Genomic DNA, 15,247 nt, shown 5'->3' with positions numbered 1-15,247 from the left:
GTGGGGTCATCCAGAGCAGAGTGGAAGAGGCAGGGGTGGGGTCATCCAGAGCAGAGTGGAAGAGGCAGGGGTGGGGTCATCCAGAGCAGAGTGGACTGATGTAGAACATGGGGAAAACAGAGAAGAATGAGTGCAAAGGAGAAATATTCTTTTGGCCCCATGAAAATCTGGAAAAGAGATCTTTTTAAGTCCTCAAAGCCACTCAGACAAAGCAGTCCCTCTTGGCAGTAAAGGACAGAGCAAAGGGACACAGAGAGAGAGAATGCAGGGTTCATTGTTTGGTGGATGGTTTGTTTTGTTTTAGTTTTTAGAATATCTATGCCTGAATTAGAAGCAGCCCAAGTTAACCTCAGGGTAGATGTATCTATTTGTTCATTCAAATCCAGCGTTTTCTCTGAGAAGCACAATACATTAAGAACATGTGTTTGGGGGGTTGGTTGTTTGTTCGTTTGTTTTAATTATCAAGTATATTCAGAGAAATTTTTATTGTTTATTACATTTTCTTTCTGAATATGTCCCTGTGTCAGCTGCTACATGTATGGAGGACAAGGATCAACTTTTGGGAGTCAGTTCTCAACTCTAGCCATGTTGGTCCTGGGTAAAGAATAGAGTTCCTCAAGCTTGCCAGAAGCCACTTATACCGTCTAAGCTACCTCACCAGCTTAAACTTTTATCTCTATATCTAGCTTTTTAAATTTTTTGTCTTCAGAAATTAGAAGGAACAAGGAAATAGTAGGTTATGATATTCAAAGCACTTCTCATGATAAAGAAGTTACAAGAAACAGTCACATTGCTTGCCACCACTGCCTCTGAAATCAACACATTATGAAGGTGTCATTTATGTGGTCATATCTTTTAAGTTGAGGGTTAATATTGGCAACCAAGTAATGGAAACACATGTTCAAGGCTCCCTGAGACACTTGAAGCAATGGACCACAGGGTGCTCTAGGCTTAAAGTTTTCTTTATTATTATTATTATTATTATTATTATTATTATTATTATTATTATTTTCTTTATTTACATTTCAAATGCTATCCCGAAAGTTCCCTATACCCCCCCGCCCCTGCTCCCCTACCCACCCACTCCCACTACTTGGCCCAGGCCTTCCCTTGTGATGGGTCATATAAAGTTTGCAAGACCAAGGGGCCTCTCTTCCCAGTGATGGCCGATTAGGCCATCTTCTGCTACATATGCAGCTAGAGACACAAGCTCAGGGGGTACTGGTTGTTGTTCCACCTACAGGGTTGCAGCCTCCTTCAGTTCCTTGGGTACTTTCTCTAGCTCCTCCATTGGGGACCCTGTGTTCCATCCACTTCGGTGTTTGCCAGGCACTGGCATAGCCTCACAAGAACCCAGATGTCCCTCAATAGAGGAATGGATACAGAAACTGTGGTACATTTACACAATGGAGTACTACTCAGCTATTAAAAACAATGAATTTATGAAATTCTTGGGCAAAATGGATGTATCTGGAGGATATCATCCTTAGTGAGGTAACCCAATCACAAAAGAAGTCACTAGATATGCACTCACTGATAAGCGGATATTAGCCCAGAAACTTAGAATACCCAAGATACATTATGCAAAACAGAAGAAAACCAAGAGGGATGACCATTGTGTGGATACTTCATTCCTCCTTAGAATAAGGAACAGAATACTCATGAAAGGATATAGGTACAGAGACAAAATTTAGAGCTAAGATGAAAGGATGGACTATCCAGAGACTACCCCATCCGGGAATCCATCCCATCATCAGCCACCAAACCTAGATACTAATGCTCATGCCAGCAAGATTCTGCTGAAGGGACCCTGATATTGCGGCTTAAAGTTTTCTAAACATACTTTATCTAGAGTTCTTGAATGCTTTAACCTCCCTTCTAGCCCATCAACCAGAGGTGGGGGAAAGAAGGTTAATAGGACAAGGGGGTGTGGACCTGTTTAGAAGTAGTCCCTTGGAGTGATTTCAAACTTCATTGTCAGATACCAACAGTCCAGCTAAATAGCAAACACCAACCATGAATCAGTAGTGGCACAATCCAGCAGAGACAGCAAGGCTCCACTGAGTCAGCACGAGTTAGCGGAAGCAGCAAGAAACAGCCGCAATACCACAAGAAGAGTGTTTCTCTCTAGGAAGTGAAGTCCAATGAAGCATTGCACAGCCAGTGAAGGCCAGTGAAGTGTTACATGGCCAGCAAAGACCAGCAAGGGCTGGCAAAAACCAGCAAGGCGTGGCAATACAAAAGTGTCCTCTCTGTCTGTGGGGTTCTAGTTATCTTATTTTAAACATCACACACACTCTTAAGATCCTGTTTTCAGCAACACACCACATGCTTTCTTTCAAGATAGCTTCTGGAAAACATCATGATGGACAACTGAATTTTTAAATAAACCAGAAACTTCCACCGCAGGATGCACTAGAAAGTGGGAGTTCCTGGAGCCTCATTTTAAGGACTTGAACTACAGTTTCAGGGAATCGCACAGATCCCTCATACTCCTGCACAGTGGAAGACCTTGAACACTGCAGGGTTTCCTCTGTGGTGGTGTGTGTCCTAACTTCCCAGTGTTGGCTTTGCCCACTCTCAGGCTTCCTATCTCTGAAATGTATCTGTTGGCACTCATGTCCTTGCCTGCAATGGAATCAGCTTTTTTTTTTTCTAACTCAGAAGTCAAGAAAAGAAGTTTGGGAAAATATGTATATATTCAAAATTTTTGTTGGCACATCTAGGAATTTAAAGACCCTTTCCTTGTATTCAAAGTTTCTGGTCTGATTAACATCTAATAGCAAACTCCTGGTCTAATTTGTCCTGTCTGGTTCTATGACCTATAAATGGCTGGAGTTTGCTATGTAAACTGTTTCCTGTTAAAGAGTTACAAGGGGACACTGGAGAGAAGACTCAGCAGTTAAGGACACTCATAGATTTGTCAGGGATCTGGGTTTAGTTTCCGGGTCCCCTGTGGTGATTGACACCTGTCTGTAACTTCAGTTCAGCTATCTCTGCTTTGACTTCCATGGGCACCAGGTACATACACCCATATAGGTGTAATGTTTTGTGCACTGTATTATTCAAATGCTGGTTTCTCTGCCCCCATATCTAGTTGCAGTCTGAATATGGCACTGTAACGCTTATCCTAAGAATCTCCTGGTCTCAGGTTTGTATAAGCATCATTCCCTGTTTGTTCTTTTTGTCAATAAAAGCTGCTCAGCCAATGAATGGTTGGGCAGAAGAGAGAATAGGGCTGGACTTCCACCAGCCAGGAGAGGGGGAGAGAAGAGAGGAACTTGAGGGACTGAGACGGTGGGATCACAAGTTCAAGGCTAGCTTGGGCTGCATACAGAGTTCCAGGCCAATGCAGGCTTTGTGGTGGGAGACGTTGCTTCAGAAAACAAACAGAAACCACCAAGCAAACAAAGCAAACTTAAGACTAAACAAAAGCCAGACCAGGGAGAAGCTACAGCTGTATTCTGGTTTTGCCTGGGCGACATTATGAATAATATCATTTGCCTTTTTAGGCACCAGGCAGGAATCATCATTAGACCTTGTAATGTATATTTTATTGGTAAATCGTCAAATGCTCTTTAAGTTCACTTGAAAGCTGGTTCTGGAAGCAAGAATGGCTCCTAATGTTAGGCTCCAGAACTCTAAATCCTGAATGAGGTCCCTGTCCCCATACCAGTTCTATGACAGAACAGAAAACCAAGCAGCCAAGGGTATTAACAGCACTGTGCCCTTGAGAATAGCTGAAGGGTGAACTGTTTCCGACCAGGGCTCCATCAGACAAAATGCCCATGGTAAGAAGCAGAGCAGGAGCTCAACTCTGGAGAGAAGGCTCTAGGCTGTGAATGTCCTGATCAGGACTCCCACATAACTGTTTCAAGGCTTCCTCGGTCTGCTTCTGCTAGATGGGAGTAGTCTCCAAGTGAACGGTTTCATCTATCTGCTGCTACTTCTTCATTGACTTGGAAACCATACCCAAGGGGACTCTGCACTGCCTAGGACTCTTAATCCAGAGCTCCAGATGGCTGCCTCAGCAGAACTTCCCCAGTGGACTTCTGCAGGACATTTATACACTCAGGAGTCTGTGTTGTCTTTTACTTATTTTTCCTAACTGGACTACTTCAGTGGTTTCTGTTGGCTGTTTTGTAGCACCCAATTGGATGGTGCTTTAATATACACCCACTGACTCCACCTGCTATTTGTGATTTATTCTTTTACCTCTAAGTACTATTTACTTAGACCTAATCATTCAAAACCAAAAGAATGGCTATCATGAATCATTCTCTAGACCATACAAAATAGCCCTTTCCCCTGTATATTCTAGACCCAGAAGCGCCGGCCTTTGCCCTGGTGATGAGAGCAACTCAGCAGCACTGCTTCTGGGATATTAACCCTGGAGTGGGGTTGGGGGTCTCTGCTAATCTTTGTTTTTTATCTATATCTATTCTTCCTCAACAATCCTTCCTTCTGCTCCCTCTAGGTTAGTGGTCTCAACCTGTGTGTCCTGACCCCTTTGAGGTTTCATGTCAGATACCCTGCATATCAAATATTTACATTATGATTTGTAACAGTAGCAAAGTTACAATTATGAAGTAGCAATGAGGTAATTTTACGGTTGGGAGTCAAAACACACCATGAAGAACTGTATTAAAGGGCTGCAGCATTAGGAAAGTTGAGAACCACCAGCCTAGGGCTTCAATTTTGCAGCCCCCGAGGAGGAACAACAATATGAACTAACCAGTAACCCCAGAGCTCCCTGGGACTAAACCACCAATCATAGAAAACACACAGAGGGACTCATGGCTCTAGCTGCATATGTAGCAGAGGACAGCCTAGTTGGTCATCAATGGGAGGAGAGATCCTTGGTCCTGTGAAGGTTATATTTCCCAGTACAGGGGAATGCCTGGTCCAGGAAGCAGGAATAGATGGGTTGGGGAGCAGGGGGAAGGGGGAGAGGAGAGGGGATTTTTGGAGGGGAAACTAGGAAAGGAGATAACATTTGAAACTTAAAGAAAATATCTAATTAAAAAAGAAAGAAAAAATTGGAGAAACCTGCTATTATAAAAATTTCCTAAACTATATACATATATGAAAAGAATTTAAGTGGAGTCATCATCTAATGGGGGAGAAGATGTCCCAGACATCCCTCCAAGTAAAACCTCCAGTGCCAGGGATGGGTTGTATCTTGTCGAGTCATTGGACAAGGGACCCCATGGATCTCCCCAAACATCACAAGCTTTTGCCCATGTTATTGGTTGTTCTCCACAGCCTGATGGTCAAGCCATCCTGCTGAAAAAAACACGTGACTAGAACATGGAGAAGAACCGGTACCCAACTAGAAGCTCCATCCCTACTGACTAGCAGTCATGGTCCTCAGAAGGCACTCTGCATGCTACCAGAGAACGATACTCATCAATGTCCCCCAGCTACAAGCCCTGTGACCTTCAGCAGGGACCTGTCTGCAAGATACAGTGCTGCATTAGTGGCAAAATATTGTGGGAGTAACCAACCACTTTTCGATTGGATTTAAGGCTTGCTTCATGAGATGAAACTGATCCTTGATGTTAAAGCAGCCAAGAACCTGAGACTAAGCAGGTCCTGGGCCTAGAGGAAAACCTACTATTAATTATTCTGGTAAAGGAACAGAGCAATAAAATGATTCCTAATGACATATTGTTATGTGCATAGACCTGTGTCTCCCTCAGCCCTCATCAAGAGACCATTCTTCTTGCAGTAGATGGAAATTAACACAGAGACCCACAACTGGTCAATATGCAGAAAGGGGGAGACTTTGGAGCACTCAGTTTGAAATGGGATCTCTTCATCAAACCCCTCCCTTCAAGGCCAAGGCTCAGAGACCTGTGTGGAAGAAGAGGCAGAAAGAGTGTAAGAGCCAGAGGGGATGGGTGCCTACAAGGAAACTGTCTTCCAGACACAACAGATCTAACACAAATGAATTCACAGATATTGTGCAGCATGCATAGACCTCCATAGGTGCAAGCCAGATGGATCCCAGCACTAAGGGAAGTCATGGACATGAGTTCCCACCCCTAATCAAGAAGCTATTTGCAACAGATACCTACTGGGAGAGGGAAAATCCATCTCCTCCACTTGAGTGTCACTGGATACACCAAACACACCACAGAGCAGGCCACTGTGTCCAGGAGTAGCTGCCCAACACAAAACTCCATGATTTTTTTTCCTTTCCTTTCCTTTTCTTTTTTCTTGTCTTAATTTTTTGTTTGTTTAATTTTTTGGGTTTTTTTGTCTGTTTTAAGAGAGAGAGAGAATGTGGATAGGGAGATAGGGAGATGGAGAGGATCTGAGATGAGTTGGGGGAGGGGAAATACGATCAAAATACATTGTAAGAGAAAAACTAATGTTATTGAGGCAGGATCTCACTATGAAGGTCTAGGAAACTCATGTAGAACTCTGTAGACCAGGCTGGACTCAAACTCTCAGAGAGTCACCTGCCTCTGCCTCCAAAGTACTGGAATTAAAGTCATACCTACTATTCCCAGTCTAGAAAATGTATGTTTGTTTGACTGATTGATTGACTGATTGATTGTTTTTTCCTCTCTGTCCTCCCTCTGTAGTCCAGGCTGGCCTCAAACTCAGAGAGCTACCTGTCTCTGCCTCCCAAGTGTTGGGATGAAAGGTGTATACCACCACTGCCAGGCTAAACTGTACCTTCTTTTTCTTTTTTGTTTAAGTTATTTATTTATTCATTCGTTCATTCATTCATTCATTTTTGTTTTCTGTACATTGGTGTTTTGCCTGCATGCATGTCAGTGTAAAGGTGTCACATCCCCTGGATGTGGTTGCTGGGAATCAAACCCAGGTCCTCTGGGAGATCAGCCAGTGCTCTGAACTGCTGAGCCATCTTCCCAGGCCCTGTTTCATTATTGTCTATGATTCTGTGTGTGGGTGTGTGCAAATGAGTACAAGTGTCTGAGGAGATCAGAAGTGTTGGGTCCTCTGGAACTGGAGCTATAGGATGTGAGCCAACTGGTGTGCATGTTGAAAACTGGACTTGGGTCCTCTGCAAGAGTGGTATGTGTCCCTGACTGCTAAGCCATCTCCATAGAACTTGAGACTATGTGTTCAAAAAGCAAAATGAAGTGAGCTGGAGAGAGCTCAGTTGCTGCTCTTGCAGAGGATCTGAGTTTGATTTCCAGTATCCAAGTTGGTGGTAACTCTTGGTCCAGGGTATTTGACACTCTCTTCATGTCTCCACAGACCCTGCACACATCACACACACACACACACACACACACACACACACACACACACACACACACACACAAATAAATAACAAAGAATTGTTTAAAACTAAATGCAAATGATCAGATGGTTCAACAGGTTAAAGTACTTTAGCCTTGCAAACCTAATGAATTGGTTAAGGAGAAGTTGGCTATGACATGATGCTTGGTGATTTTGTGATTTGGCTGAAAGGGGGAATCATTGATCCAACAGAGGCTGCAAGAGCTGCTTTCCTGAATGCTGATGGGTGGCAGATTCTGTAGTAACAGAAATTCCTAAGGAAGAAAAGGACCCTGGAGTGAGTGTGAGGGGTGGCATATTCTAACTCCCAGAATAGAGCTTTGCCCTCCTCAATGAGCTGTGATTGGCAGCCTTCCTCTCCAATAACTTCAGAGAGGTCCCATTTGAAGGAAATGAGGTGAAAGGGAATGGCTGGTCACTAGAACCATCTGTTAATGTTTACAGTATATTACATAAAATACTATATGATGTTTGCTGGCATTGTTGTCATCCATACCTACAGATAATTTGTCCTGTGCTATTGAATAAACACGTATGTGCACATTCCTGTTACTGGGCATGAGAGCCATACACCAGTCCTGCTTCCAGCTTAAATCATGGGAGTTCTCCTATTATCTGTTAAGATCGGGACTCAGCTGTGTGATAACATTTGTGTAATAGGAATTTGTGTGACATTAGAAAAAATAAGCTGGAGAGATGGCTCAGTGGTTAAGAGCTCTGACTGCTCTTCCAGAGGTCCTGAATTTAATTCCCAGCAACCACATGGTGGCTCACAACCATCTGTAATGGGATCTGATATCCTCTTCTGGTGTGTCTGAAGACAGCTACAGTGTACTCATATGCATGAAAGAAAGAAAGAAAGAAAAAGAAAGAAAGAAAGAAAGAAAGAAAGAAAGAAAGAAAGAAAGAAAGAAAGAAAGAAAGATTTAAAGAAGAAAGAACAACAAGATCGGATAGTCATAGTGATGGGGTTGCTTTTTTGATTGGAAGAAATGTGGCCTTAAATCCTGAAAAAACCTCTGGGGTTTTTTGTTGTTGCTTTGTTTTGTTTTTGAGACATGGTCTAAAACTCATGATCCTCTTGCCTCATCTTCCTGGGTGCTGGGATTACAGGTGTGCATTACTGTACTGAGTGCTGTTTTAAAGAAGTGAGGAAATGATGGGAAGATGAGTCAGGAGTAAGAAGCAGTCAGGACAGTACTGAGGGAAAACAGAATTGCAGAACAGAGGGGGAAACAGCAGAAAATGAAAACTGTGAAGGGGGGGAAACAGCACACGCTCAAGAGAAATAGCAAAAAGGGAAACTCACTACCCAACTTACTGCAATTCATGGAAGACGTGTGGTTGTCTTAGCTGGTGTAACAGCATAGCCTTGCTTTGGATGCCTGTGTACTTGGACAAAAGTTGTACGACCTTGGCCCGCACAGCCTTCTCACTGTCCATCAACCCCATGATCAGGGGAACAGTAAAAACCTGGCTTATGAAGCCTAGCCTCTCTAGCATTTCCCAGGCCAGCTCCCGGATACTGGCGTTGTAGTGAGTTATATCTTTGAGCAGGCGACAGGCTGTCTCAATACGCATCCTTGAAGGGACTTGGTGAATGATAAAGATCTCTGCCAGGGCATTGAAATATTTCTTGTATTTTTCTGTAGAACAGAAAACTGTGAGGTTGAGAATGGTCTCTACCATATTTTCTATAATTCCATCACTAAATTTTTTCCCTACCCAGCTTTTATTGGACATCCTTTCAAGAATGCCATAGGATTCTCTTTTCTGCTCCTGGTATACATCCTTCAGTTTTCTAGTTTGCATTTCCATATCATCTGGACTCAGGGATGGCACTGGGTGGAGTCTCAATGGTTCAGGTACCTCCCCAGCCATCTCTTCATACAATAAGCACAGATCATAGCGCAGGAAGACCGGGGTACCATCAGGCCAAAGGCGGGCACGGATCACTGAGTTAGGAATGTAGCAATCTGGAGCGAAGGGCCATTTCTGCCCTTTTCCAAAGAAGCCTTGGAGTAACCGGTAGGGGTTCAGCCCATCCCAGGCAGGTACCTTTAACTGAGCAGGGGCGGCATCAGAGTACTTCATCTTGGAGTCAGAAGTGGAGAAATCGACGAATTTTTCATGCTCAAAGCGCAACCTAGTTCTCTCCTGCATTGTGGTGGAAGTATGTCTGCCCTCCTCTACAACATGGGGCACAATGTCATCAAAAGCAATGGCCCGTTTGTTGATAAGAGTCTCTAGCCCCTGGAGTTCTTGAACACTTTGTTCCATGTACATGAATTTGGGTACAAATATCAATTCAAACAGAAAGAAGAAGCTGGGAAGGAAGGGCCTGGGGGTCTCTATCATATCTTCTTCAAAGGTTAAAGTGTTTAAGTTTATCAGGTAACTGAGAGGGAGCAGCTTTAAGCAGGACACTATGTAGATGCTTTGGTCGAAAGTCAAGAGCAGGTCACCTCGACTATTGGCAAAGCAGGGTGAACTAAAATGCAGTTCGGATTCAAACTGAGCTATGAGTTTCCCACGGAAGTCCCAGACCCGGACTGATCCATCCGTGGCTCCCGTGACAAAGAGTTTCAGGGAGAGGCAGACGTCAAATGAAGTGATAGCACATTCATGCAGGGAGTTCGTGTGTCTCACCATGACATTAGACGGTGAAGCTGCCTTTGTAAAATCTTGATAATGCCAGAGAAACCAGCAGGAGTGCTCAGTTATGGCACCCACAGAACCTGGCAGGAGTACCACATGTTTTAAGGGACAAACACAGACTATTGCAGTCACAGGCTGCAGGTCCATTCTCCTCTCTGAATGCACCACCTTTGTGAGGTGTATGTAGTTGTCCTTACCATAGGAACACACCAAGGAACCCTCTTCAGAATCCTCTGGTGTACATAATGCCAACACTGCCCCAGAGTGAACAGTCCTCTCCGTCCTGACAGAACAGCCCTGGGATAGGATTCTCACAATGCCGCTCTCGTACCCACAGAACATCAGCCCCTTTTTACTGTCGACCAAATGAGACCCCCCATAAGCCAGGCATTTTATTTTGTCTTTGTAGTTTTCCGAAGTGCACAAGAGATACTTGGCTGGACAGGGGGAACGTGTAGCATCAAACACTAGCAGCTCCGAGCTGCCGATTGCCACAAAGAGCTCCTCTCTCTCTGAGTGATAGGCCCAAGCCACAGCCTGATCCATGGCCAGCAGGGGCCAGGTGACAATGAGGAGGTCCCCGGTTACTGGAGACAGGAAGCGCAGTAAACTGTCCTCTGTGGCACACAAGATACGAGTACAGTTACGGCCACAGAAGACCCGTTGTATCTTCTGGGGGGCAGAGCCACAGATGTTGAAGAGATTGTAAAAGTGGGGCAATAAGTACAGGGAGAAACTAGACGTGCTCTGGCAGAAAAACGTGCTGCTATCAATAAAGTGCAGCCGCTGTAGATCGGTGCCGACAGTAAGCTGCCTCAACAAGTTCCCAGAGGTGAGGTTCCACTCCTTCAACATACCATCGCTGCCTGCTGTGAACAAGGTGTAGGTCTCAGGCCGACTGTAGATGGATAGCACAGATGAAGGGTGGGCCATGAAACTATTGAGGAACTTACTGCTATCTAAATTCCAAGCAAGAACCTCTCCATTCTTGTTCCCAGCGTAGAAGGTGTTCTGTGGCATACAGCTACAGGAGCAGGTAAGGGAGAAGCCACTGGATAGGAGAGTGAACGTCTTCACTTCTTTAAGCTGGCCTTGAGCATTGTGGGTAAAAACTCTCACTACACTCTCACACAAAGCTACCAGGGAGCCCATGCTTGTGCTCATGTACAAGTCCTGTACCTGCTCATGGCCACTCAGGGTTACTCTGTGAGCCATCTGGAGGCCTTTGCCATTTGCTACAATGAACCAGGTAACCACAGCTCCCAAAGTACCCGAAGAGAGCACCTCACTCTCTGAGTCATAGCAGAGACAACTGACGAAGAAATGACAGGGCACTGTACTCAGAGCTATGAACTCCTGGTGGTGGTCTCCAAAGAGCCGCAGGCGCATATCGTCACAATAAGCTATTAACAGGCAATAGGATGCCACGTGGACCATGGCTGTGATGGGCGGAACATCATCCGTCATTGGATATTTCATCTTCGTGAGCTTCCTTTTCTCTTTTATACCTTTTCCCTCTGTCCACAGTACTGCCTAGAAGAGGGTGGAAAACAACAGAGTTTGGTCATGGAGCTAAGCATCTCCCGGGATTGTGCTGTAAGGAAAAGCCTGACTGTCTCCTTTTGTAGACAAAGGAAGGATTTGGCTTTAGGGGTTTCATAGTACTAGGTACTGGATTCACGGTAGAAGCCCTGGATTCAAGACCTTTTGTGTTGGCCTTCAGTCCACTTTATAATGAATATGTATTCTTTGGGCCTGATAGTTACCAGTGTAAAAGGGTCACTAATCTAGGTTAATCTGGAACATGGAGCCAGGTATTAAAATGAACTAATTTTCTGGGTGTGTGGGTCTGTGGTCCCAGCATCCAATACGCATAGCTTGTACTACATAATGAGTGTGAAGCCAGCCTGAGAAATATAGAAAGATCCTGTCTTGATGAATAAATGGATGGATGGATGGATGGATGGATGAAATATAACATGAATTTATTCAGAATCTCATTCTGAAATAAGGACATTTTAGATACAGGACCTACGCATTGCATTATAAAGGAAGAGGTAAAAATGAAGTAGCTTTACGTGTGTCTGTTTCTCATGGTGTTCCAACCAGTTAAAGGCGACAACATAGTTGGTGTCCAGGGAGTAGAAGTTCACGAAAGGCGTTTTCTGTAAATTATATGACTCGTGGTGCAGAATCTGGGGCATGTCACTCAAGACAGACACATTTTTCTTGACTTCTTCATAAACCTGAAAGTAAAGAGTATCAGGAGGTAAGAAAAGTCAGCTGGCACTTGCTCACTGAAGACACAGTGAGGGATTAGTTGAGAATGGCTGTTTGAATCTTTTCATGGTTTTGTTTGCATTTGATTTTCAATACTAAAGGCGGGATCTAAGGCCTCCTGCATCTCTAGACACTCTACAGGGAATTTGAGATAAGTGCTCTATGGCTCAGCTGGACCCTCTTCTTACTTTAAAAATATTTATTTTTATTTCATACACATGGGGTTCATCTGCCTGTATGTATGTGTCACACCTGTGTGCAGTACCCAGAAAGGCCAGAAGAGGGCGTAATCCTTTGGAGCTGGAGTTACACACAGTTGTGAGCCATCTGGGTACTGGGATCCAAACCTGGGTCCTCTAGCAGAGTAGCAAATATTCTTACCCTCTGAGCCACCTCTCCAGCCCTGTCTGGCTGTTTTGAAACAGTGTCTCACTATGGAGCCCAGGTTATTCTGGACCAGCCTCCCAAGTAATGGGGTGACAGGTAAGCCCCACCATGCCCAGCTTAATAAACTCATCTTTTTAAAAGGTTATTATGCTGGCACATGCCTTTAATCCAGCACTCGGGAAGCAGAGGAAGGTGGATCTGCACCTTAAGACCAGCCTGGTCTACAGAGCAAGTTCCAGGACAACTAGGACTACACAGACAAACCCTGACTTGAATAACAAAATTACATGTATGTGTGCACGCCACATGTATTGTGGGTGCCTTCACGTATGAAGCCATGATTCATCCATTGAACAAGGTCAAGACTGCCCTCCAGTGGCTATACTGCTGCTCTGTGTGTTAATAGGGGCATGTGTTCACCAGATGTGTTGGACCTCTTTGAGCTGGAACTGCAGGTAACTTGGAGCCATTTGGCATGGGTTCTGGGAACTGAACTCCAGTCCTCTGGAAGAGCAGTACATGTCCTTAACTGCTGGGCCATCTTTCCAGCCCCTCAATGCTATTGTTCCAACACAGAAGAGAATGTTGTTCGGCCGTCCCAAGCTTTCATGTCCTACCCAAGCCCCATCCCCCCAGGGAGGCAAGAGATCATTCATCCAGGCCCACCACATGCATAGTTTTCCCACAAATCACCTCACTGCCCTTCAAGATATCATGGATGGTGGATTTCAAATTCTTCCACTCGGGAATAAGTCTAGGTGAGGGTGAAGTCTTAGTAAACTTCCAGCTCTTCTTACTCATCTCGTAGTACAGAACCTGGGGAAGGGGGGGGAGAACATGTGAGCCTCATGGTCTGATTGATGTCAGACTGGAAACTAAGGGGACTGAGAAAGATGGAAGAACAGCACGTCGCAAAGGGAGGAATGAGTGTTTGTCAGTGAGGAAAATGTCTTTGCTTAGATTTGTTTTATGTGTTTGAGCATTTTGCCTGCATGTATGTATGTGCACCGCATGCATGCCTGGTACCTGTGAGAGGTCTGAAGAAGGGGTCAGATTCCATAGAACTGCCATGTGGGTTCTGGAAATACAATTTGGGCTCTCTTCAAGAGTTGTAAGCAGGTTGGAGAGATGGCTCAGAGGTTCAGAGCCCCGACTTTAGATGACTGCTCTTTTAGAGGTCCTGAGTTCAATTCCTAGTAACCATATGACAGCTCACAACCATCTGCAGTGATATCTGATGCCCTCTTACGGGATGCAGGGATGCAGGAGGCAGAATGCTATATATATAATAAATAAATCCTTTTAAAAGTCAGGGGATGGGAGGCGGAGAGATAGTCCAGTGGTTAAGAGCACTGACTGCAGGGACTGGAGAGATGGCTCAGCTGTTAAAAGCACTGACTGCTCTTCCGAAGGTCCTGAGTTCAATTCCCAGCAACCACATGGTGGCTCACAACCATCCATAACAAGATCTGGCGCCCTCTTGGAGTGTCTGAAGACAGCTACAGTGTACTTACATATAACAATAAATAAATAGTATTTAAAAAAAAAAAAAAGGAGCACTGACTGCTCTTCCAGAGGTCCTGAGTTCAATTCCCAACAACCACATGGTGGCTCTCTACTATCTACAATGGGATCCGATACTCTCTTCTGGCATGCAGGTGTACATACAGGCAGAGCACTCATATACATAAAATAAATAAAATCTTTTTTTTTTTTTTAGAGTTTCAAGTGAGGCTATGAGTTGTGCCACATGGTTTTAATCTAATTACTTGGGAGACAGAGGCAGGTAGATTTCTGTGAATTCTCGGCCAACCTAGTCTACATAGTGAGTTCCAGAACAGCCAGGACTACATAGAGAAACCCTGTGTAGAGGTTAGGCCTGGTTCTGTCTCCCAGCCTCATGCTCCCAGAAATTAGACTCAGACTCAAAATATATTTACAAATGCCTTGGCCATACAGACTGACTCTTCTCTGACTAGATCTAACTTAAAACAACCCATGTATTTTAACCTGCTTTCTGACATCTGGCTGGTTACCTGTGCTCGGGGACCATGCATCTGTCGCCTCACGTCTTCCCTGGAAATCTTCCCACCTGCCTCTATCCCAGAATCCTCTCTGCCTCCCAGATGTCCCACCTCTATTTCCTGCCTAAGCCATAGGCTTTTTAATTGACAGGCGATGCATCCATAACATACACATATATTCTCTCTAGAACCCTGTCTCAAAACAATGACAAAAACAAATGAGGGGTATAAGGGACTTTCGGGATAGCATTTGAAATGTAAATGAAGAAACTAATAAAAATTGGGGGAAAAAAAAAAAACAGTGGAGAAGCTAGGAGAGAAAAAAACAAAACAACAAATCCAGGACCTGAGTTTTCCTCCTCCACAAGTCATGGTCTTGCTATGTAGCCCTGGCTGGACTAGAACCTTAATTTACCAGAGAGCTACCTGCCTCTGGTTCCTGAGTGCTGAAATCAGCCTGAACCACCACATCTGGCAAGAAATGCTTCTTTTTCTCAACTAAAGCAACTCAAAGACCTGCATTCAGAGAAATGAGAATCAAAAGGCTTTACAATCAAAAATTGTTAAACGCATTATAAAACCAGGGCTCTGTTCCTGTGAAGGGTCACACTGAGATT

General features: G+C 44.4%; 1 protein-coding gene across 1 annotated transcript in view; it reads right to left on the bottom strand.

Annotated features, from left to right (window-relative positions):
- Positions 1-14,663, bottom strand: part of LOC110331004 (WD repeat-containing protein 87-like) — a 44,714-nt gene extending 30,051 nt beyond the window's left edge. Inside the window, exons 1-4 of the mRNA XM_021211322.1 lie at positions 14,643-14,663; positions 13,300-13,422; positions 12,018-12,185; positions 8,603-11,472 (exon numbers count right to left, since the gene is read on the bottom strand). Of these exons, the coding sequence (XP_021066981.1) occupies positions 8,603-11,472; positions 12,018-12,185; positions 13,300-13,422; positions 14,643-14,663 (3,182 nt within the window). The remainder of the gene's footprint in view (positions 1-8,602; positions 11,473-12,017; positions 12,186-13,299; positions 13,423-14,642) is intronic.
- Positions 14,664-15,247: the final 584 nt, after the last annotated feature.

This window comes from Mus pahari, chromosome 1 (assembly GCF_900095145.1).
Source record: "Mus pahari chromosome 1, PAHARI_EIJ_v1.1, whole genome shotgun sequence".
Lineage (NCBI taxonomy): Eukaryota > Metazoa > Chordata > Mammalia > Rodentia > Muridae > Mus > Mus pahari.
This window is presented reverse-complemented; position numbering and strand designations above follow the sequence as displayed.